This window comes from Lagopus leucura, unplaced genomic scaffold (genome assembly GCF_019238085.1).
Source record: "Lagopus leucura isolate 7727_CA_CO unplaced genomic scaffold, USGS_WTPT01 Super-Scaffold_100015, whole genome shotgun sequence".
Classification (NCBI taxonomy): domain Eukaryota; kingdom Metazoa; phylum Chordata; class Aves; order Galliformes; family Phasianidae; genus Lagopus; species Lagopus leucura.
In genome coordinates, this window is record NW_024962269.1 from 1,401,424 (window position 1) to 1,426,508 (window position 25,085).

General features: G+C 41.7%; 1 protein-coding gene across 1 annotated transcript; it reads left to right on the forward strand.

Moving 5' to 3' along the window:
* Positions 1-7,612: 7,612 nt before the first annotated feature.
* CA12 (carbonic anhydrase 12) lies at positions 7,613-24,847 on the forward strand. The gene is made up of 10 exons (XM_042876233.1): positions 7,613-7,703; positions 10,747-10,767; positions 13,675-13,854; positions 15,833-15,975; positions 16,740-16,835; positions 18,073-18,136; positions 18,584-18,741; positions 19,830-19,956; positions 23,348-23,432; positions 24,615-24,847. Exons 1-10 carry the CDS (start codon positions 7,613-7,615, stop codon positions 24,691-24,693), a joined length of 1,044 nt encoding a protein of 347 aa, XP_042732167.1. The 3' UTR covers positions 24,694-24,847.
* The last annotated feature ends 238 nt before the right edge of the window (positions 24,848-25,085 follow it).

A 25,085-nucleotide genomic window follows, 5' to 3' on the forward strand; every position in this document is an offset into this window, starting at 1 on the left:
AAGTCAGTCATTCAGTCAGAAACTGAAATCCAGCATGCAGACTCCTGTCCCCTGGTCCAGCTCCCTCCCTTCTTCCTCTCTGCTGGCAGAGTAACCAGGCAAGGCCAGAGCTGATTCTGTACATCCAAATGCCTCTGTCTTCCCTACAGCAGGACATCTGTCTGGCTACTCCTTCAGTGTCTCACATTTAATTTGATCTTGAGCCAACACCACAACCGTGTCTGGTGAATGGAGTAAACAGAGCACAAGCACTGCTGGTGAGGCCAACAACAAAATGATTCTGCTGTTATGAGGGGTATTTCTGGCAGAATCCCGGAGCGAGGAGAATGCTATGTTCCATCTTTAGCAGAATGCCTCACTTTGCTGTGCTCTGCTTCTTGCCTTGTTTGTGTGAGTCTTTTTTTAACCAGAACCCTGGGCTTCCAGTGTGTGCAGACAGGACAAATATAGTGACTCTCAAGTACATACCTATTATTTAGCTGTTATATAAAGCCCACCTGAGAGTGCCATAAATTCACATTCTAGGTCTGCTGGAAACTTCTGCTGGAAATTTGTTCTGATCTGTTGCCACCTTGTGGGGATCATTTCTTATTCCCCCCACACAAGCAAATCCTCAGCGTGTTTTTAAATGAGTACAGAGAACCCCTGTTAGTCACAACAGTGACCACAACTTTACTAGGTAACCTTTCATAATGTAGGATACCATTTGTGCTTTTCATGTGGTGGCAGAGGTCCTTCTCCTGACAGGTGACAAGGAACTTTGTCAGAGCCTATTTTAGACACCCATTTGTGTTGCATGTCATTCACGAAGTCACACTTCTCCTCTGTTCCCCCATTCAGTGACTTAGGTCCTCACAGCTCCACTTGAGTGATGGGGAAAAATCTGAGTCCTTGTAAATGGAACCTGGGGCAGCCTGACAAATCAAAGACTGTCATGAGAAACTGGGAAGGATTTTTCTCCAGGGAATCGATGTCATTACTCAGATAAATTGAACAGACGAAGACAGTTAACATTTAATGCATCACCTCTATCAACTTTACAAGCCCATTTTTTAAGCTTCAGAACAAAAATCACAAAGAAATATTCTCAGTGTTATATCTAATCATTACTGCTTAGTCAGCACCACAGTACAGCATCTCAGATGCAGTGTTTTGCCCCTAATCCCAAAACACTGGCATTGCAGATGCCTCTGCTTTACAGGGGGCTCTGCAAATTCATGCATCTTCACTCATCGGGCTGGAAAAGGAGAAGAAAGGTACAGTGGGGTGAGCTCCACTGCTTTCTGCCCCTAGCCACAAGGTAAAGATGAGCTTTTTTTTTCCAAAAGGTAAACTAAAGGGTAATGCCCAGCCTCTCACCCCCCTCAGAATTTTCATCTTATTTTCTGGAAATTCTGCAATTTGGTATTCCATTACAGCATTCTGCAGAGGGAGAAAGTGAGAGCATGGAGAATGCATGGCTGCAGGAAATGGGAAGAAGGAAGGTGGGCACATGGCACCCCAGTCCTTCAGTTTCTGTGATTCAGTAAGTGGCACTGTAACAACTAGCACAAGCTCATTAAAGGAGTTTCTCCCGGGATTACTGGCTGAGAAGCAGGGAAGGCTGCTGTGCATCTCACTGATTCTACAGCCATGTCTTGAAAGCCCAGGATATTCACCAGGGTGGCTGCCTTGTCAGGGCTGGCTGCAGTTGGTTTAAGCCGACTAAAGAAAAGGACCACGGAAAGAGATCTGCTGGTTCTGGTTGACAGTGTGCCCTGGCAGCCAGAAGGGCCAGCTGTACCCTGGGGTGCATCAGGCACAGCACTGCTAGCCACCAGCAGAAGTATGGTTTGAAATTTTTTGGGTAGTCCTGCATGGAGCCAGCAGTCAGACTCAGTGATCCTTGCAGGTCCCTTCCAGCTCAGGATATTCTGTGATTCTATGATTAATTATAAGACATCTCTTGTAGATACTTAATAGGTCTTTTTCTCAGAAACTGAATTTAAGGCCTTGAAATTAACTGACAGTATATTTGGACTTTTGACTCACATACATGCCAAGATTAGACAGCTTTCTAGCTGGTTATAGCTATGGCACTGTAAATACAACATTCAGTCTGTTTCTTTTAAGGGTGCTGCTTTAACTGTTCTAAGCATCACAGTTTAGTCTACTGTTTAAATACAAACTGAGTGTTCCCAACAGCTGGGACCTGAGACCAAGCTATTTAACAGTGACGTTTTACTGTAATAATTCAACTGAATTCAACCCAGCAATTCATGAGAAATGAAAATGTTCTCTGAACAAACCAATATATGCACTCAGAGAGAGTTTTAGTATGGGGGCTGACATGATCTTAACTGAAACCTGACTTAATGGAAGACAGGCTCTAAATCTGAACCCCTAAAAGTGCATTCCTGAGTGATGGCATTCCTGTTCTGTTTCATGGTGAGGAAATGAAAAGTCTTAGAATGTGGATGAAGATTTCAAGCTATGAGGAAACAATCTTTAATAAAATGTAGCCAGGCAATAAAAAAGGGCAAAAAAAAAAAAAAAAAAAAAGGCCAACGTATAGTGAAACTTTGCCACTTGAGAGAGAGCAGTTTTCTAAAGCTGTGACATGAATCTGGACAGTAAAGAACTCTGCTGTGACTCACCAGAAGGTTAAATTTCTATGGTCTTTCCTCTCTACTGAACTGTTCTTTTTTGCCAGTTAGGAGCTTTCAGACTGGTCTACTGTCTGAACTTCAAATTGCTGCCAACTCAAGAGCCCTACTCTGTCTTGCTAGATCTGTTTCAACCAATTGCTATATATAACAGAGTGTGTTTCCAGAGTGGATACCACAAGGAATAGCAGCATTTGCTGTGCTGAAGTGGAAGACTAACGAAGACTGAAAAATAGGCAGACAGGACAAGTGGTAAATTGCTCCTGTGACAGCTGTGACTGCATCTGAGGAGAAATGGACATAACACAGCGTAAAGAATCACATGCAAAGCAGTAAAATGTGGCCTGCTGTTAAACCTGGTAACCTAAACCTTATTCTCTCAGTTGTGCAAACTCCAGAACGCCACTATACATGCAAGAAAAAGCTTGGGATAGAGAGTTAAAATATATTTTCTGTGACATCTTTTCTCTCAACATGAGCCAGCAGTGTGCCCAGATGGCCAAGAAGGCCAATGGCATCCTGGCTTGTATCAGGAATGGTGCAACCAACAGGATGGGTCTGTCCCTCTGTACATTGGTGAGGCTGCCCTTCACCAGTGTCCAGTGTTCGTCCCTGCTGTGTTCAGTTTTGGGTCCCTCACTTTAAGAAAGACATTGAGGCCTTGAAGAGTGTTGAGAGAAGGGCAACAAAGTAGGTGAAGGGTATGGAACACATCTTATGAGGTGCAGCTGAGGGGCCTGGGATTGTTTAGCCTGTAGAAGAGGAAGCTCAGGGGGGACCTTACAGCTCTCTACAACTCCCTGAAAGGAGGTTGTGACGAGGTGGGGGATGGCCTCTTCTCCTGGGTAACAGTGATAGGATCAGAGAGAACAGCCTTAAGTTGTGCCAGGGCAGGTTCAGATTGGATATTAGGAAGGATTTGTTCTCAGAAAGAGTGGTGAAGTATTGGAATACGGTGTCCAGGGAGGTGGTGGAGTCATCATTCCTGGAGGTGCTTAAGGAAAGAGTAGATGTGGTACTCAGGGACGCGGTTTAGTGGGGATGGTTGAACTAGATGATCTTAGAGGTCTTTTCCAACCCTAATGATTCTATGATCTGGCTTCTGTTGCAATGCAAGTCAATAGTAATAGTCTTGTTCTGAGCACTGAAAACAGCTTGTGAGAATGGAAATCACCATTTGTGATAAATACAGCATGATATAAACCACCAGTAGGTGCTACTCCAGGTCATAAGCTGAAGAAGTGACTAGCCTACATTTTTATGTATTACACCAACACAGCTATATAGGGCTTGATCCAGTAATACCCTCTTCTCAGCCTTTATTCCTGGTTTGCAACTTTTTTTTACACCAGAACAATCCCTCTTTGGCCAGTTTCACCAGCCCTTAGCACAGCCCTAAGATACTGTAGCCCAGTGAGTCATCCCAAATCCCCACTTTGGGTCTGTGTATCTATTCCATCTGGTCTCTGAGTAGAGGAATGCAAAAGGAAGCACTCTAACCCTATAGTTAGCCAGTAATTCATTCTTTTCATGCAGCATAACGAAAGAATAATCAGATGAGACAGTGGATGGTACAAATGAACCACTGAAAAGCGCAACTTTTCATTCCCTGTGCAGTGAATTCAAGAAGTAAATTGAACTAAGATTTAGTACTTTCCAGCAGGGTTCACTTTATGAAATATGTCCTTTGAAACGCAAAGTCATCAATTGCTACTGACACAGACAGTCTCAGTAGTTCATCTTTATTCCTCCACAAGTTTGTGTTTGCATGCCTCATCAAAATCACCATTATGTTTAGTTAACATAATGAAAACTAAGTGAGTGGCTAACACCCAGGAAAAATGTCAGACTGCCCTGGAAACTGGAATAAAGAGAGCGCAACCTAGTAGGCAGCGCTGGTGATTGTGCTGTCTGAACACCTCTGGAGTGGGAAAGATCTTTCTGAGAGGAGTCTGGGAGAGAAACTGATCACAAAAGGGAGATGAACCTTGCTTGCAGCAATTTTAGGAGTTCATCAGAGCAATGTATCTATTGCATATACTTGTGATATTTTCCTTTATTTGGCTTTTGGTTCATCCTACTATCCCGCTCCCACCACTCCCTGTTTCTTTTCTGCTTTGTCCTTTTAACTATGTTGTCAGCTTTTCTATAGCAGGTCCTGGACCTTTACTGTCAGCTGCACTCCAGGAGGAAAACTAAGGCAATCATGAACATTCTGGTTTGCAGGATTATCCTCTGAGACTGTTCAAGTGTTTGCACAAGTCAGTTCTACAGTGTATCAGAGCCCCGGGAAGGAACACAGTGCCTGCTTAGCTTTTTTCCTTCTGAATGAGGTGATTAAAGATACTGTTTAATGTTGGTTGCTGCTTTGCTGATATAAACTCTTGTCCACTCCAAACTTGTAGAAGCCACCCTGCATTCTGCAGAGGAAGGCTGGTCATCAGAGCAGTAACAGGTTGATTGCTCATGTCCACATTCACATTAAATCTAGCAGCTTAGTGGGGAAAGATTTCATTGATAACTGTGTCAGTCTATGCCCTAATGCAATCTAGGAGGTCAAGTTTAGCAAAGGGAATAAATCAGAGTATCAGAACAGAAAAAAGGTTGGGAAAAATCGATTTGAATCTCTGCAAGCAGCCATGCAGTAGCTCTTGATGTTCTCATATTAAATCATGAAGTGCTGCTCTGCCCAGTTCGACAGTTCCCAGCACATTTAGCAAATACTTCAACACATGCAAAACCCCTTGAATTCGACTTCACAGGGCTAGTCTGCCATAGCAGATATTTATCCCATGAGTATATTCTGGGGAGAGCAGATGGAAAATAAATAATACATAGGGAATTTCAGAGAGGTAGAATATAGAGGGTTTTGTAGGCTAGTGGTTTGTCACCGGAGGACAAATGCAGGACTCAAAATGAATTCCTGGGCCTTCCACTGAAATTCCTTTTTGCTCCCACTGGAATGCTTCTGGGCTTCATTTTTAAGTATGAGTGATGCTGAACTGCACGTATATCCAAGTATACGCCTTCTCATGAGCCCCACCAATCCATGACAGCCCTGTCCTGTCACCACCTCGGATCGATGCTGAGATGAAAGCCAACTGCCAGAGACCTAACATTTCATTAAGATAGAATCAAACGGCAAACCCTGTCTGACTGCTGGAGAAAACAGTGTCAGCTGTTTCGGAGAAGTGTTGGAGTTTGTTTGTCGGGGCTCTGGGGGGAGGGTTGTATTTTGCAAGCAAAGCACTTTCTATCCACCAGCTCTGCCCAGAATTCCTCCGGAGGATGTAAAGCCAAATGACAGCAGCACCTGGGCCAGGAGAGGTGTGAAATGGGAAGATGTAAAAAAGTACTTCAGCACAGTAAATTTTTTAAGAATACGAGCAGAAAAGAGAAAGGAGGAGATAGTTTGGAGGCATATTTTGGCAGATAGCTCAGTTCAAACCCTCCTACACAAAAGGTCATTTTGTAGACGAGGTCATCTTCAACTGTTACTGATAACAGCCTTAGTGGTTCATCCATTATGGGAAGGATTGTGACAAAATAATTTCTTGTACAGCAACCCCAGCAGACTCATTGTGCCCCTCTATACAAACATGGTAGACAGAATGCATTCCTCTCTTTTGGGCAACGGCAATTAATTAAAGATACGTGTTAAAAACATTTTTACTCACACCCTCTCTCTCTAAACTGTATCTAACTGAACTAAATCAAACAGAATAAGATATTACAATTAAGTTTTACAAAATATTATGAAATATGAGCGAGGAACTGTATTCAAAGGCAGATACTTTCTAAAAGCCATTCATTACTTGCTGCTGCTCTCTGCAGCCTGGATAGGATCGGATGATAGATAAATAGCACCAATATGCCAGAACTGTGCTTTACAGCACATCCCTACCTAGGATCTAGATAGAAGTGAGCTATGCTGCAGTCAACTTTCATTTACCTTTATCAGCTTCATGCATTATGTTAGGAAAAATATAAGACTAATAACACGAAAAAATTAAACAGCATTTGATAAATAAAGATGCTCAAAAGTAATATGTGCTACAAGGTTGTTACTAAGACATAGTAAGTAGTTAATAACAGTTATCAATAATAATGTACATAACTGGAACAACTGATAGTCTTTCCAATCCCACCTCCCTCTCCTCAGCTATCCATGAAGTATTCAGTTTAAGAGTTTACTCCTCAATCACCTTCAGAAGAGGACATCATCTACACTCTGTGCTCCTCTCTACCCCTTCCCACACGTCCTGAACATAGCCTCTGCATCTGGGGCAGTTGCTTCCTGAATGTTCATTCCTCTCTGCTTCTTGTATTCTCTCAGTTCCAAGAGCTTTCAGCTTAAAGAAAAATTCTTCCAGACAAGATGGGCATTTTTTTCTGGGCAGTGTCCATGGTCCCTCAGAAGTATGAACAGTGCCCCACACAGCCTCACTTCTCTCCCCTCCCCTGGCTTCCCCTCCCTCCAGTTCTCACAGTGGCCCTTTATGCTAAAATCACACTAATCCAAAAATGGGAGTTTAGGGAGCCGCTCTGAAATAGGCTAGAAAAACTCTGCTGTGGTCTGGTTCACAAAAGCAAAGGACACATTCTATAAGCTCTCTCTGCTACATAATTTCTTAAGTTCCACACCTTAATTTGCTTTATAAGTACTCCAGTCGATCCCCTCAGAAGTTCTGTAAAATTGTGGTGATCAAGGAAAGGATCAGCTTTCTGAGGGTGCTGTGACCTGGAGGCAGGTCTGATTACATCACTTGTTTTGGGATGAGTCCGAGGAACTTTATAAAAAGCAGACCTGAAAGGAGGGAGAGAGACAAGGAAACAGAAGAGCAATAATTCATTAGCAGAAGGTCTGCACGCGTGCCATTTGCAGTTTGCCAGACACCTACAAGGGAGTTTCTTCAGAGTACAGAGAAACGTGTGAACTGCTGGTATATTGCAAGTCTTTCCTTGAGATGTCAGTCAAGAGCTGCAATAGAGCCACGGTCACTACTGTGCTCGTGTTCTTCCTAAAGATACAACTCTCAGTACCAGCGTCACTGAATGGTAAAGTCTTTTGGCTATTTTATTGTTGCTCTTATTGCTGGGTAGCTCATGTATAGAGAAAACTAACACTGCTCTTAGTTGTTTTGTCTGTTTGTTTTAACTAATATTTCAGTAGCATGCTCAACACTGTGTATTGTTGCAATCTGCGATTGTTTGGAATCAGTGTCCTTATTTCAAGTTCTCAAAATAGACATTCTGATTTAGAAAGAAAACAGAAATCTGTGCTCTGGTGTAGTTCACATTACAGAGCACTTGTGTGCTCAGCATGCCTTGCTTTGTGAGACTGGCCTTCTTCGGTGTTAGTAACACCTTTCTTTGGAACCATAACATCTTTCCCTCTGCTCTTTTTATTTTTAAACCAAACAAAAAGAATGTAAGCCCTGTGAAGCGCCCCATTTCCCCTGTAATAAACCTCACTGCCTTATATTTACATGGGACCTGTTTCAGGAGATCAGCACTCCTCACTTTCTTTTTAGGAGTTAATTTTCATCCATTCAAGCTTATTATAATCCACATAGCATGATTATAGGATACGGGGGAGAATCATAGTATAGAGTAATGTGAGAGCATGAATATTCATGGAAGGAAAAACCCGAAGGTTTGCACGTAATCCAGAGCAGTCTGCTTCTTGTGCAGCCCCACCAGGATGAGTATTTTGCCAGGTTTTCAGCATGAGCTCCACAGGGTGGAATTCCAAACTTTTCAGCTCAGCCTGTTATTTCAGGCATATTTCCTCTGAAAAAATTGCTAAATGGCAGAATGTCCCACCTGAAAAGCATAGGCTTTTAGAGCTCAGTGCTCTGCAGAACGACAACATTGAAGGCCTGGAAGTGAAAAGATGTATTGAAAAGGTATGTCTGACAATGCATCCTGCAGGGAAATCTGGAGAACTCCTAGCTTGGAAAGAGACAGCTGATGCCAACAAATGGTATGAGCTACAGCACCTGCCTGTTTTTGACATCTTCCCAAGTCAGAGACCCAAATAAGATGCAGATTGTCACAACTTTCCCCTCCCAATTTACCAGTTCAGAAGTGTTACTGGAAACATGCTTATTCCCTGGATATTGACAAAAAACCTAGATACACTTTAGGCTCTAGGAAACTCCTCTGGCATATGCAGGCATGAAGCTGTGTTATTCATCAGCACTCACTGCAGGACAAGCACAGAGGCAGGAAAGCCCTCACTGGGGCTACTGGTAGTACCCTTCTAGGTGTGAATCAGACTTCTGTCCAAATTCAGGAGACTGTGTAACAGTCTGCTTCATTCTAATTTCATTATCAAGCAGAGTAAACGTAACACCAATCTTGCTCGCAATATCAGGATGACAGTAAATCAGTTCTGTAGCTCTGACGTTCTTTCAGACAAAATCAAGAAGATTCTGCCATCTGTTGTCTGCTCATCTCCCTCGTAACCCTAGCTATAATTGTGCTTATCAGTAAAGGCACAAGGGTAGTGAATCACAGAGCATCAAAGATGCTCACAGGCTAAGGAAAATTTCACTTGGTAAAAGACTTAAAGTTTTTATTTATTTTTATTTGAAATAAAAGCCCAAATTGCTGAAAATCTTTGAAATTTCTTGTCTTAAGGTTGTTCTATATTATAAATATACATGCATGTATTTACGGTTTTGATACCTCATGCATATATTAACATGAAGTAGGAGCAGGTGTGGAGATCAGCTATTTCAGTTAAGCCAATGCTTCTTCAAACACTGCTCAAATGAGGATGTGGGGATTTCTAAAGCACGTTGACAGTTGGTGACTATCTGTATGCAAGTGGTACCTACAGAGCGTGCTGACCACAGGACACAAGCAGCCCCAAAAACCTCAGTGAGGGACAATCCCAGCAAACAGGAGGGGAGGAGAGTATCAGGTTTCTCATGTAGCAATTGAAGACAGTGCACGTACTCTCCTGCAGAAGGAACCTGGGGAATCCAGCCAGGGTGATTACACACATCTCGTTTTGAAAACTCCACTATAACAGAGCAAGGCTCACTGGTCCTGATGTGCTGGAACCACAGAGCTTAGTGTTTCCAGCATGTATCAATATGTAAAAGCAAAGAGCAGCTGTTTTGCACATCCCCACAAATTAATCCCAAACATTTCACACAACAGTTTTTGGCTAAGAGCTGTGAGTACACTGCAGAGTACAAAAAACAAAGACGTGAATCAGGTTCTGAGCAAATGCGTGCACCTAAGGATAAATACCTGCTGCACACATGCATACACAAGCACATGGAGTGTTTGCAGGACTCGTCACCCAGAACTGCCTCCTAAGCCTGATAACCACAATTGCACAGGTCTGCCAGGACAAGTGCCAGTAATTACACAGCAAGTTGAATGACTCTAAGTAGACTGGGGAAAAAAAAAAAGAAAAAAAAAAAAGAGTATTTAAATAAAGGCATTTCAAAAGGCATGCAAAGGCACTGTTCCACATTCTGTTCCTTAAGCAACAGATGAACATTGATTATTTTAGCACCCACTCAACCCCCTGGGATTTTCTGAGTTATGTTGGTTCCTTTATCACATCCTCTTTTTCCAAAGCCTGTGTATTTTCTGTATGGTTCAGCTGGCAAATCCCAGAGAGCCTATGCAGAAAGGACTGCCTCTCATTTCTCATGGCAGCAATAGGCAGTCCCCTGATGCATTTCAAAGAGCTCAGTTAGGCATGGGGATTTTGATGACAAATTCATCCTGCCTACACTCCTTATTTGTCTCACCAGAAGAAATCGGGGATGCCTACATACAGTCTGTGGCTATTAAAAAAAAAAAGGGAGAGAGAGAGAAGAAAAAAGTTTGGCCCCAGAATTTAAGCAACCACAAGAAAGTCCTAGGCAAAATCTCTGAATAACCCTAGTCGTAATGTGGTTGGGAAGGGCTCATAGCCTTTGAAAACTTCTTTGTTTTGCTCAACATCTGGACCTAGAAAGTCAGATGAAAGTGAGTTTCAGTACATGGATTCAAGGGGCGATTTCTTTCTTTAATTCACAGTGTAAGCTCAATTTCAAAGATTCACACTAATATTTTGTTTGTTTTTAAACAGGGTCAAAATGGTCCTATATTGGTAAGTACTAATTTGTGCATTAATTAACTAGAGACTAGAATTAACTAGAAATCTTATTTTAAGTGAACAAATCCTCTGGCCAGAATTTCCCCATTCAGAGCTGTGTTTCACACACCACATGCTCACAGAGAAGCAGCCTGTACTGAGAATTTCAGCAAAAAATGCTTCTTCATAAACCCATGGAGCAGCCAATAACTCCTGGAATCTCTGTGATTTAACTTGCTGCTGACAACTGCTCGCTTTGCCTGCGCTCCAGATCACCACAATGTGTGAGAGAAAATTGCCAGCTGACATGTCTTTAGGTATTACCGTAACCATCAGCATATGTATACAGATCTCATATTCTCCTTTAGCAAAAATTGCTCAACATACTTTGAATAAAAGAAGCTTGGGTTTTCACCTTGCCAGCAGGAAGCAGATGAGCCTAACTGTGCTGGTTAGTAAGGAAAACAACGCTTCTTTTACTACCAGCAAAGGAGAAGTTCTGCCCTTCTTCCCAGGGCATGTTCAAATTAGTTACTTCTGCAGGAATTTGGGGGAATTTTGGTACCAGTGTATTATTCAGACTGTGTTCCTGATACAGTACACAGCCTCATGCCTTCCAGCTAAGTGCTTTGACACTGCAATCCTGTTTCTAACGTAGCTATTTTTTCCTTAAACTGCTGTTTTTTTTTAATCTATTTAGAAAACGTATACCAGCAACTTCAAAAAAATCAAAATAGCAATTGAAATGCACAGAAAGTTTCTTTTCCAGAAAAAAGGAATGTTGATCTGCACAGAGAAGAATGGCAATTGGAAGGACTGCAGTCAAAGCCAGAAATTATCCACCGTAATCTCCTACTGAGTCGTTATGGCAGCCTTCACCTTCCTTAAAGTTTTTAACTTTACCCCTGTAAAAGCTTGCAATGCTCCCCAGTAAAATCAAGTCAGCAGTAAAACAAAGGAAGTCAGGCCACTGTAGTCAGTGCAGGCTGATCTCAAGATTGAGGGTCAAGGTACAAGGTTGAGGGTGGAGGAGAAATTCAGGTGCCAATGGATAGAACTGGAGATCTGTGCTTCACTTTGGATTCTGCAATTCCTCTAACTTCCCACTGCACACACACACAAAAGATCTACACGTACAGGCTGTGTGAAGGTAGACTGAGTTCAGACTGCGCTCTGAGCAAAATGGAAACCATGTGGTCATGTTGCTGTGGCACGTAGCCTGGACTCTCAGCCTTCACTATTGACTCAGCCCTGGGCCAACTGCAGCTGTACAGCTTCCAGCTGGCTGAAAACAGGGGCAGAGTGCTCTGCGTGACTGCAAAATACCACAGACATTCCCTGTGCTACTGACCCAGTGCATTTTACTACTTAATTGACTACAGATTAAGAGAACTTGGACCTTCTGTGAGAACCTCGAGCAACATGAATATACACTGATCATCAGAGCAAAAGACTGTTGGTAACACGGGCGCCTCGTAGACCCACTTTCTTCTTCTGTTGGTCAGCCAATGTGCAAGTCCCACAAGCACTGTCATCCTTTAAGGGCCATCTGCTGTAACATCCTAGTGAGATGATAAAGTCACAAGTGCTATTTTGGGCTTGGAAAAGAAAAAAAAATCAAGGAACTAAATCTATTTACTTTAAGAGAAGCAAGAAACAGCATCCTCTGTGAGTACTTCCAGATGAACACAAGCATGCTCACAGCAGGCTCTTCAGTTTCCAAGCAAAAGACTTAAAGCAGCTGCTATCTAAATGAAGTCAAATCTAGACAAATTCATTGTGACAAGCAAGCTTCCACGGAGAGCAACTATCCATTGGGCAAGAATGAAGTATCTCTTATCTGCAACAGTTAAAGAAATACTTTTTTCTTTTTTTTCCCCTCAAAATATAGCCTCTTTAAAGTTATAATTGATCCAAGGAGGTCCAATGGCCTGGGTTACCAGATCAGTCTGTGTGACCCCAAGAGATCTTCCTGCTTTAGAAAGAATCAATGAATCTTCAAGTATTAGAGAGAAACGAAAGTTACAAGCACTTCTTCTGGTATTTAAACCCAAAAAGTCCCAGCTTAGAGCTTGTGAACAGCTGCTTGCTATTAATACGTAATTAAATAGACCAACAATGTCTTGATGTTATCTATTCTTTGTAGAGACTGCCTAGGGCAAAAGGCTGTGAGGAAAAAATTCTGCAAGAGTCTGATCAAGTTATTACAGGTCAAATTACCATAACACCTCTGCAAATTAGCTTTTTACTGTGATGTAGGTAACATTGCGAGATGGAGCGCAATGGTTTGTATGATAAGGAGAGGTTTACAGGGATCTGGCTTTCTGTTTGATGGAAAATATGGAAGCTTTCCTCTGTCAACATGAAGTCACTTCCGTCAGAAATTCTCTTCAGAATGCAGGAATAGCCACATTAACATGCACACGCCTGTAAGTTTTATAGGGAAAAGTAATTCACATCAGTAAATATTGCTGGCATAGATACAGTTTCACTGGTGCGTGAGGACTTCAAGGAGACACAACACCACCATTAGAGGATCAGAAGCACTGCGTTTGGCTGCGGTGCTGTTACCATAGGCCTAATCCACTGAGCTGCCCCCAGCAGGGTGAGATAAAACGGCCGCCAAGGCTGTCCAAAATCAAGGGATGGTGAACAGTCTCTAGGTGAGATCTCTGCTGGCACTGCCTCCGCCAGCAAATGCATCTTACTATGATAATAAGGCCCTTTTCAATTAAGTGGCATCCTGGAAACAAGAATTGAGAAAAGCTGAATTAAAAAAAAGTCTTCAAAATTCAGCAAAGGGTGAAACTTCTGAACATTCCAACTTCTGAATGATAGTTGAATCAGTCTGGGGGAGGGAAAGGCATGTGCTACCTGGACAGAGTTAAGGCTGACCAATGTCAATTTTGTCACTTTATGTAGGTCCTGATGGAGAGAACACCTGGCCGAAGAAATATCCATTTTGTGGAGGAGTATTTCAATCACCAATAGATTTTCACAAAGATATTCTCCAATATGATTCTAATCTCTCACCTTTAGAATTCATAGGCTATAATGTGTCTTCCACTGACCAGTTCACACTGACTAATAATGGGCACTCAGGTAAGGGAGCTCAATGACAGCAAACAATTATGTAGGAAAGTTGCTGGAGTTTGTAATCTTGTATTTTATGGGCAAATTACTTTGATTATCATTTGAAGTTAAGCTATGATGCCTCTTCATCAGCATATGCATATCTAGAGAACACAGTAGGGAAACTTGGGATTGTACAAAGCACAGATGGATTTGCTGCAAGCAGAACTGAAAAACTGTGGTTTTCTTCAATAAATAATAGGCATGTCAAAAACAATTTCTTGCCTTTGAAAGCTTTTCTTCCTACTTTGGCTGAAGTGCTCTGAAACAGACTTGGTGATTATATTAGAAAGAGAGAAATTGATAAAATATGAGTGCAGTTATCTCTGATATTCTAATCAAAGCAGCTCAGTTGAGTTACATGGAGGGAAAAGAACAAAGGAGCACTATTCTGTTCCTTTGACTTAAGGTAGAAACCTCCTGTAGCGCAGGATAAGACAAATAGATAAAAGAACAGAAAAATAATTAGAAACAGCTTACAAACATGCTCTGCCTGGCTGTATTAAAAGCATCAGCACACAAAGTAAAAAGCAGACAGGATGCAGTCACATAAAGATCTGCAATATCTACCGTATCAACACTACGTGCAGTGACAGTTAAGTTTGTCCCATCATTTTTTCCCTTCATGAGACACTTGAGGACATGTAAATATAAGGACACGTATAAGGCACTTCTTGTATCCTACAAGCATCAAAAGAACCTCTGCAGCCTTTGCCTCTGCTCTTCTCTGGCATGCTCTGTTAAAATGTGCTCGCAATGCACTTCTCATTTTTTCCTCATGCTTTCAGTGAGGTAAAGCTGCTGTGTACAGCATCACAAACACATTCTTCAGGTAAAGACCAATCGTTGGTTCAATGGAAAATCAACTCTTTGTTAGAGTGATCATTACAGCATCTGCTGTTATCTTCTCTCATGGCTAGAGAAGAAATCAGTAGGGTACTTAGAAGTGACTGATGTGACAGTCCTACACACAGCTAAGGCACTTCACTGCCAGTTAAGCCAGATGCAATTACCTACTTCAGCTAGACAGAACAGCAGACCTCAAGAAATGCTTTTTAGCTAACAGAAAATGTTTGCAGCTGCTCCTTCATGAGTTTTGAGCCTTGCTTTCCCAGCAAATCTGGGACAAGTCAGAAACAAATTATATTCTCACTAGAAGCCAGTTCAAAGCAGATGATATTTTCTTTATACAAATCATTGTTCAATGAAGTACCCAATTTCTCAGTAATCAGTGACAATAGAGAACATCTCAATTCCCTTTCTACTGTAATTTATACACAAAATATAAACTAGCCTGTTCTCCATGCTGAGCAGCATTAGCAAATATACAAAAAAACTCATTCCATCATGCTGAAAGAGGAAATACTAACACTTTAGGTCAAGAGGTATCTTGCTGCTTGACAGCAGCACTCTGGGTTTGACTGAGGAAGGGGGAGGGAGGGAGAGATCAGTAGTTTACTTGGTGCTGTCACAGGCTGCTTAGAGAGGATTAACAGACAGAGGAGTTCAATATAACAAGATTTCAAAAATACCATGAAATATTAATTTATTAAGACATTTTAAGCATTACAAGGGGAACTGGAGAAGGCACATGAGCCTAAGTTTTCCTTCAATACTTTGATAACTTTCTCTTTAATAAAGCTGAGATAATTTTGCATTCTTCAAGGAGGACAGAGCAATAATTAGCAACAATTCCCACATTCAGTTCATTTAGTTAAAGAAAGCAGAAAAAGGAATATTCTAAATTCTTCTGAATTGCTTAGGAAGAGTTAATGACAAACAAGTGTTTAGCTCCTATCGACAGACTGGGATGGATTCCAAGTTAAAAATGTAGCTATTCTGCCTTGTTCTTTCCCTGTGTATTATGTTTAGCTGTCGTAGTTTTATTTGCCCCCTCCTTGAAAGCTGTGGTATCATTTGCCCCCACCTGCCTTCGGTCTGCTTACAGTGAAAATGCATCTGTCACCCACCATGCACATCAGAAACCTCCCTTTTGAATACACTGCATCTCAACTTCACCTGCACTGGGGAAACAGAAACAAGTCGGAAGGCTCAGAGCACACAGTCAGCGGGAAGCACTTTGCAGCAGAGGTAAGACATGCTCAAATCAATGAGCGAGATAAAGGAGGCCGGACACAGTCTCAAATGGGATCTTTACTTTGGTGTATGACTGAAAAGGCTGCAAGGTTCTAATCCGAGTATTTATGATCTGAGTGTATAATTAAAATATGCTTTTGAACCACAAACAGGGTGGGCTCCAAAGTACTACAAGTCAGGGAGTTATATTCTAAACTCAGGGCTGGCACTGGGCCTCTTAAGTAACTCCAAGCAGATTGCTTGGTTTCTCTGTAACCTTTTAGCTGCACAAGACTGCTTGGCTGGGTTTGAACAATGTCTTCAAATGCTCTTCTTCTATCTTTATTCACACTTTTTGCTCCATTGAAGAACTACTTATTATCTTTCCCAATCCTGAATTATGGATTTGGGAATAGATTTTGGAATGCAGTACCAATTGGATATTTGCTGCAAAACAATCAAATGAAATACTGTTTTTTTCAGAATCATTTACCAATGCTAGTATTACAAACAAGATGCCTTGAAGAGGAAACAATCATTCTTCTTGCTCCCCAGGCACGTAGACAGGAGGGATACCAGCCAGAGAGAAGCTGGGAAGGGGTATTTCAAACCTTTTGCTTTTCTCCAGAAAGGATCTCACCACTATGCCCAAAAAGCACTGAAGAATGCTGTTCTACTGCTGTTAGCCTGAGATGGCTGCACTCATCTTTTTCAGTTGCTAAATAAAAACATTACCATGCCCACAGCATTATCATGAAAACATATCTCCTTCTCTGTAGGTGCATATTGTACATTATAACTCTGAGAAATATCCAGATATAACAGCAGCAATGGACAAAGCAAATGGACTGGCAGTTTTGGCTATTCTTCTTGAGGTAGGACACAAGACTGGGGGTGCAGTTTGTTTTCTTGTTTTTGTTTTTAACATTCTTTCAATAATTAAGTCATTAGTGAGCTTTAAAGTAACATTTACGTAAACAGGTACCAAGTAAATTCAGTGCTTTTTTTAGATGACAGGACAAGTTTCCTTATTCCCCTCTGAGGCCACACATATAGGCAATTAAAGGTAATCATGATGCTACAAAACAATTCTGACAAGCTTGTATATATATATATATAAATCTATATTTTCTTGAGAATTAAAAGTCTTAATTAATAGAATAAGCTTAACTATCAAGACAATTTTTAATTTTCTGCAGCATAAAAAACCCTTCACTCAAAGTCTACTTCTACACTTCACTGAAAAAGTGACGATGTCCACAGACCAACCTCTAGTTCATCCCACCTCACTTCCTAGTTCTGAGAATTTGTCAATAACTGTGTTACATTTCAGTTCATTTGGAAGCTGCAGCTGTGAAAAACTTCAGAGTACTGTATATTATGCAGAGGATTATGATTTTTTTCCCCCAGATAATGATGTATAAAATCCAATAAGGGAATGTTGTTAAGTCTGGTGATTAGGTCTTTGAAAACCTTTCAGGAAACCGGTGGCTTTTACAGTTCAGCTAAGGACAAGAGTTTAACATGTCTGCTGTCAGAGGAGTTGCTAAGCACCCAAGAATTCATAAGACACTGATTATTAAACCAAAAAGCTGTTGGTAGCAGTTAAAACACATGGTCTTGCTAGTTGAGTTACTGCTCCTGCCAGTGGCCCTGCATTACCCAACAGCTCATTCTTCATCTTCGTGGTCTATGAGGAGCAGTAGACTGAGGAACATCTGTGGGTGGAAAGATGTGGCTTGGACCAGAAAGCAGCAGATGAGCTGGGCAGCATGTCAGTTGAGAACTTCTGTCTATTGATGTTCTCAGAGGAAATGGCTGCTCCTCCTTTGTGCTGCAGGCCGAACAGGCAGAGCAACTCAGTCTTTCAAGTGTGTGCAAAAGGACTAAGCTGCAGTTAAGACCTGAGTGTAACAAAGCACCTTTAACAGCCACAGACAGACTAAGAGTTTTATTGGGACTGGTATGTAATATTTCAGTTGCAAAGAGTAATTCTATTTAAATCTGGACAGCATACTCAGTTTCCTTAGGGCAGAGTTCATCAAATACTGCTTGCTGCTGTGTGCAAAAGCACAAGGACCTACACAGTTGTTAACAGTCTGTTCATTACAGATTGGACCCTTCAACCCATCGTATGAAAAGATCTTCAGGCACTTCCGGAATGTGAAATATAAGGGTGAGTGACTGTTCTGAAGTATCAGACAGGTACCAGATAGGTACCCTGTGACAGGCTGAACCAGCTGCAGAAACAGTCCTGCAATCCCAGGCAAAGCAGTCATAAAATGAGACACTTTGAATATTCAGTGCATTACTCTGGAGAGTGTATAGCAAGATACACACAGCCATGGGAGCCTTATTTCCTGCACCAGCTGTTGTTTGGTTAATATGGCTACAGGTTATTGTACAAAATTCTGATTTGGTATCTATGACAAGATCTGTATATAGGAAATGCAGACTTTGGGGTTTCCTATGTCAAACCGGGATCATCTCCACTTAAAAATATTTTTCTTTTCCTAGAGATCAGACGAAGCACCCTGCTTACTGCAGAGCAGAATCACAGCACTAGTATACCATGCACACGGTAATGATGCAGCATTTAACACTGTTAAATCCTCTGTTTTAGATCAGATGGTCCATGTCCCTGGTTTCAACGTTCAGGAATTGCTTCCTGACAGACCAGCTGAGTATTATCGCTATGAAGGATCCCTGACAACTCCTCCTTGCTACCCCAGCGTTCTCTGGACAGTCTTCCGGCACCCCGTTAAAATTTCACAAGAGCAGGCAAGTTTAAATACAACACGAGTTGTCCTGATTGATGTTTGTTAAGGAGCAGTAAATGGATTCTGGATTTGTTCTCCTGGATTTATCTTACTTTCTTATTGAACTGGAAAGTGACTGTTGCTAAAATCTTTCAGGTGGGATGCACGTCACAGAACTGACTTCAATCAATACCCTATTCACTGTAGAGTTAACCCATCTGCAGTTGACCAAACTGATGGGCAGCCAATTGAATAGCAATTGGTATAGCAACAGCTTGAAGAATCACATTGAAGTGAGATTCATTTCTTTTTACCATGTGCTTGCTCCCTGCTGAGAGTCTTTCCACAAGTCACTGCCAGATCGTTTTTGCCAAGGCTTCATGTCTGAACTCCAAACTCTAAGTTCCCCTGTGCTCTGATCATGACTATCTTAGACATGATAGATTGAGTAGATGTCACTGTTTCTAAAAAGCTTGTGATGTATAATTCGTCAAGCCTGAATCCCCAGACTTTTCTCTAACTTAAGGCTTTTGCTCTCATCTAAGCTTTGTTCTCACCTAGCTTTTGTTTTCAAGTGGACACTGACAAATTACATAAGCTTGTAATCACTATCTACCAATTCATCTAATTATAAACACAAGGAAAAAATGTTACTAAAAATGTTATTACCACCTTTAATATGAGATTTAATTCCCATGTTCTCCCTGTGGTGAGAGTCAATTATTAATTTCATCCACTGTACCAGATTGTTTTACCAAAGCACGAGTTCTTTGGTGAGCTCCTTCATGAAATAGCACTGCTTAGGAGTTAGTCTGTGCTGCAAAGGACCACCACATTTCCTCCCATCCAATTTTCCTGTCAGTTAATTACTAACCAGCCTTTATTTTTTTGGTATATAAAACACACATACAGGTAGGGGTTCCAGAGATGTCACCACTGTTTACACATTACTCTCTATTTGGGCTCACAGGCCATGTAAGACTTCCAAGCATTATTTCATGTACCCCTTTCTGTTTGACTATGCCTGTACGTTCCAACAGACACCGTCAGTGATACACCAGCATCGTCTTTTCTGCTTCTGGAAGCTGAACAGTGTGCTTTCCTTTATAGCTGCTGGCACTGGAAACAGCCATGTACTGCACAGAGAGTGATGACCCAGAACCCCTGGAAATGGTCAATAACTTCCGAAACGTTCAGGAGTTTCGTGAAAGACTTGTTTTTATCTCCTTCCGTGAAGGTAAGCTGTACAAACAATTCTATGCAAAGAAATTGCACACAGTCATTTGGGTAAGCTGGAAGCATGGATGTGGCAGTCCTGTTGCACTGTACCAGCACAGAAGTATCGGAGGCCCACTCTCCTACAGATAGCTTTCTTTTTGTTGTTGTTTTTTTTTCCCCTTCTGCATGGGTAACTATGTAAGAGTGATGGCATTCAAAGAGTGTATACAAAGTTCTGTCTCACAGCAGCTATCAGACAAGCCACACCAAGCAACCCTTCTGACCCCAATCAAAGGGAAGGAGATGAAGAGAGGTGGACTGTTCGGCCTCCTCCTGTTTAGCAGAGCTATCTGCTGTCACTCCAGACACTAAATAGCTCCCTACAGCTGAATGCTTTCAGCCAGCTTAACTGAGCTGGCCTTCTCTCCTCAGTTACATCTCTGGTTCCCAGTAATATCAGGCCTACTTTTGTGCAGACAACAAGTTGAGAAGGAATCACAGCTTTGCATTTCAGGGAGACTGTTCTGGGGTAATTAAAGAGAATTGGAAAAGGTCCTCAAGAGAAACTCAAATTTGATAAGTAAAAATAACTTGTAACACTGTATATTGTATGATCCAGTAACATAACAGAAGCCCATGACATCCTTCTGCTGTCACATGCAGGGTATGAAGCATGCCCTGCAACTAACTGGCTCTGGACAGGCCTACTCATAGCATGATTACCTCTGATACACAAAGCAGAGCAAATTGCAGTACGTGATGCAAACAAACACGACAGGAATCTCAAAAATAACTGACTTCTGTTTTTTTGCACTTCTCTAGGACTGAATGTCCCAAAACTGCTAGAGCTTTAATTACCAAAGTCTGGGGAGAGAGGGAAACCAAGTAAGCTTGGACAATAAGGAACTTAACTTAAATCCATGCACACTTCACTGAAGACATGTTTAAGCAGAAATACTTTAATAACAGGAGTTCTGGAATGAGCAGCTACCATGTGCTAAAACTCAGAATTGTAGGTAATCCAACTGCCACTTTTTCTCTCCTCTCAATTCATGAAAGTAAGCAAGCATATGTTGCTGGTTTGCTAACATGATTCACAACAGTCAGGGATGAGAAATGCTGTTTTCCATCTAGGACTTAAGCTGAATTTTCTGCACCTGTCTACTCTCTCTCTGTAAATCACGCTCAATTCTTAAAGTAATGAGTTACAATCTGTGATCTCAGTAACTCAATACAAAATCAGACAGCATGGTTTTAATCTGGGGATCTAAACACTTCACAGAAATGGGATAAGCATTATTATGTCCATCTAGAGGATCAAATTTGACATTTTTGAAATTGCTGCTGTGAACCAGTGCCAAAGCCAAAAACAATATTTGGCTCTTCCTCTACTAAGCTCCACTGTTTGCTTCCCATGCAGAGGTGACACCTGCTATAAAAGCATTTTCAGTTTTTCCTTAACGTTGGCATAACTTGCTAGGGCTGAGTTGTATGGGTTATTGCCCACCCCATTGATCTCACCCAAGAACTGGTCTCTATGGCTACAGAAGGCATTTCTCAGTGCTAATTTAATAGAAACCCCATTCAGTTTAAGTACACTTAATTACAGAGGCTCATTGGCCACCAGTGAACCACAGCAAAAGTGTTCTACCCACTGCAAGAGAGGCATTCATAGTCCCCTGTAATCTCACATTCCACCTAATCCAGCCATAAAAGCTCCCTCACAGGTGCAGTCCCTTAACTTAAAAAGGAAAAAAAAAAAACCTTTCCCCCAAAGCACAGCTGAGGTGCACCTGGCTGCTGGTTGCCAGAGGTACCAGAGGCAGGAACAGAGCACTCTTGTTGAAAAGGGAAGGAGAGGCCATTCACTGAAACATGGCTTGGGACAACTACAGAAATCTGTGAAAGAAGTTCTGTTGTGCACACTCCAGGCCTCAACCTAAAAGCATTCCTTCGGAGCAACGTTTCTGCCTTTGCAGTGTCAAGTCTGAGGGCTGCTTATCTTCATCAGAGTTGCCCATGCCACACAATGGAGCCACTGAACTGTGCTTTGTGTCCCAAATTCAAATTACTGAAGTATTAGATCATCCAAGTTTGGATGCCAATGACTAAAATCTAAACTCATGCTCACCATGAATAAGCACTAAAGTTCAAAACGCCTCAAATCCTAGAGGATCACTCACCAAAACTCAAACATGCTTAAAATGTATTTTGCCTGTTAGGAACCTGTTCCAATAAAATCAGCTCCACACACACAGCTGAGATTTATTACAGCAATCACAGAATTGCAGGGGTTGGAAGGAACCTCTAGAGACTCAAACCTTGCAGTGCTCACAAATTAAACAGGAACAGGTGTGTAGTGTTGTTAAAAAGCTTTCTATCTGAATTCCCTAAGATATCCTCATCAAACAGAAATCTAAAATACAAAGTTTGAGTTTTCCCTACCTCTCCCCTTTAAACTACAAGCTTTTGTTCTGTAATTTTCTATTTGGTGTTACATTTTTCTGCCCATGTGATGTACTTTCACTGTAGCAAAACTTGCCTTTACTTAGAGACAATTTCATAAAACAAAAAATAGTATGTGAATGAAATATGAAAATGTGAATAATACTCACCTTCATGGTCTTTGGGTCAGCCAAAAGAGCAAAAATACTTCTACTGTAAAAATTACATCTTTATCAAAAGCGAGATTATAGCGATAGTGCTTAACATCTCAATACAAACATGAGATCATTCAGTTGTTCACACTGCAATCTGGATTTCATTCTTACCTTTTTAGGTGCCTTTAATCAATGTTATCAAAGACAAAGCACATCACTCTTCAGCTGCTCACATTCAATAGTGTCCTGCCATGAAAAAACAACAGGCATCAAATCTAACATCCTTTGTTTCCTGAGTTTAGCTCTTCATTTTTGCTGATGCCGATACGTTGCAGCATCAAATCACAGAATCACATCATGATTTGGAATGGAAGGGACCTTAAAGATTACCGAGTTCCAACCCCCTTCTGTGGGCCTGTTGCCACCCACAGATCAGGCCTGCCCACGGCTCCTTTCAGCCCAGCCTTGAATGCCTCCACAATGGGACACGCACAGCTTCCCTGGGCAGCCTGTGCCCAGGAAGCCAAACACATCTGCTGTGCCTTTGGCTGCATGTTGGCGTTGTGACTGCAGCAGGCATCTGATTTGACATCCTGACTATGGACTCAGCTGTGGGATTGGGACTTTCTGATACACACCTGTGCAAACTTATCCCTTCCACGACTGCAAAAGTGATACAAGTGGCAGTGGGTACAACATGGCAGGAAAGTTGCAGATATGGGAAGAAAGCGTTATGACAGATTAGCGATCAGCATTTTCCTCCCAGGTAAATGAATTCAAGTGCTTTGTATGATTCCCCTTTTCTTCTAGGTGTTCTTGTTTCTGTTGTGATAGCCTGCATTATGGGAGTTCTCATCTTCCTTCTAGTAGCTTGTTGCCTATGCAGGAGGAAAAGGTAAGATGTTCTGCTGTCATAGCACAGGAAAGCAAGTCAAACCAACTTTTTTTTCTCTAATACAGAGAAATGCTTCTGTGTCTGAAAACCAGGATGATTTTTAAAGTGGTAACATTTGATCTTTAAGGTACATTAATTCCTCCCTTGAGACTTTTAACCACAGTAGATGTTATTTCTTCAGTATCATACACTTCAAAGTAGTTCTGTTTCATCGCCAGTAAAAAATGTTTATGTGGCTAAGAAGGATCTACCGAAGGGATTTGCTTCCACTGGAGGAATGGTTGATTTCTGTGATAAATAGCACCACAGTTCATTGTACTGACAGTGCCATAGTTAACTACTGTAGCAATGCTTGTCAGAGATACAAAGACAAGAAATAGGAAAAAATATGTGAGAAGGCAAAAACACGTCAGTTTAGCTATTCCCACAAACAGTTATGAAATGAGAGTCCCTTTCCAAACTAAACAGGACACATACATGGGTTAGACAACAAACATGCAGCTTTTCCGCCACTCCAATTGCCTTTTTTCATGCAAGAACAAGAAGTGAAACAAGAGAGAATAATTTTAGCGACAGTCTCTCCCAAAGGTCACACTATCTAAGGGGAAAAAATCTGCACTGACAAGAGGCCATTTAGGGAAAAAAGGCCAAATTCTGGGAAAAAAGGCTGACGTGACAAACTTGTCTACAGCCTGCTCGTATCACAGAACCACAGAATGGCCAGGGATGGAAGGGACCTCAAGGATCACGAAGCTCCAACCCCCTGCCACACGCAGGGCCACCAACCTCCCCATTTAATACCAGCCCAGGCTGCCCAGGGCCCCATCCAACCTGGCCTTGAACACCTCCAGGGATGGACGGGGCATCCACAGCCTCTCTGGGCAGCTGTTCCAGCACCTCACCCTTCTCTCTGTAAAGAACTTCCCCCCGACATCCAATCTAAATCTCCCCTCCCTCAACTTAAAACCATTTCCCCTCGTCCTGCAATAACTTTGTGATTGGCATTGACTTTAGCACACAGGATGTACTCTCCTGAAACCTATGTAACGATGAGATACTCTGGCATTTGCACCAGTTCAGAGAAAAATAACTTCATGCTTGAGTAATGGCACTTTTAAAATAACTAATAGTGCTTTTCCTTTGTTGCAATTACAAATATTTAATGTAATTGTCCTGTTTCAGCTGCAAAAAAGAAGAGAACCGAGAGGTCACCTACACACAAGGCAGGCACCAGAAGGAAGAAGCTATTTCCAAACTATGATGCTGTGCTCTGTCTCAGATGCCCCGCTTCTTTCATAGCACTGACTGATTCTGCACTAGTGGAACATGATGCGTTCTCTTGTGGAGTGGATTCCCTTGCTCTTGGCTAACGATAAGCTCAGAGTATTCTACAAATGTACCAGCCCAAACTTCTACTGGAGCCTTTGTTCTCCTTTTCCAGGGAGATCTGATCAGTGAACATGGCTGAGGGCTAAATTCCTTCCCATAGTTACTTCATGCTGGCTGCTTACTGAGTCTGGGTCTTTTAACTGATTCTATAGTTAATTCTAAACTCCAGTTTTATGGTTTGTTTAGCAAAGACTTTCCCACAAGTATTCAAACTTGAAGACACTGAGCAAGGTATGTGACTCTTTACTGCTAGATCAGTGTTTT

Excerpts from the sequence above, each read along its gene's own strand:
- CA12 (XM_042876233.1), top strand. The coding sequence starts at position 7,613 with ATGTCAGTCAAGAGCTGCAATAGAGCCACGGTCACTACTGTGCTCGTG. Across the intron at positions 15,976-16,739 it reads GGAAGCACTTTGCAGCAGAG|GTGCATATTGTACATTATAA; the intron begins GTAAGACATGCT and ends CCTTCTCTGTAG. Across the intron at positions 16,836-18,072 it reads TTTTGGCTATTCTTCTTGAG|ATTGGACCCTTCAACCCATC; the intron begins GTAGGACACAAG and ends TGTTCATTACAG.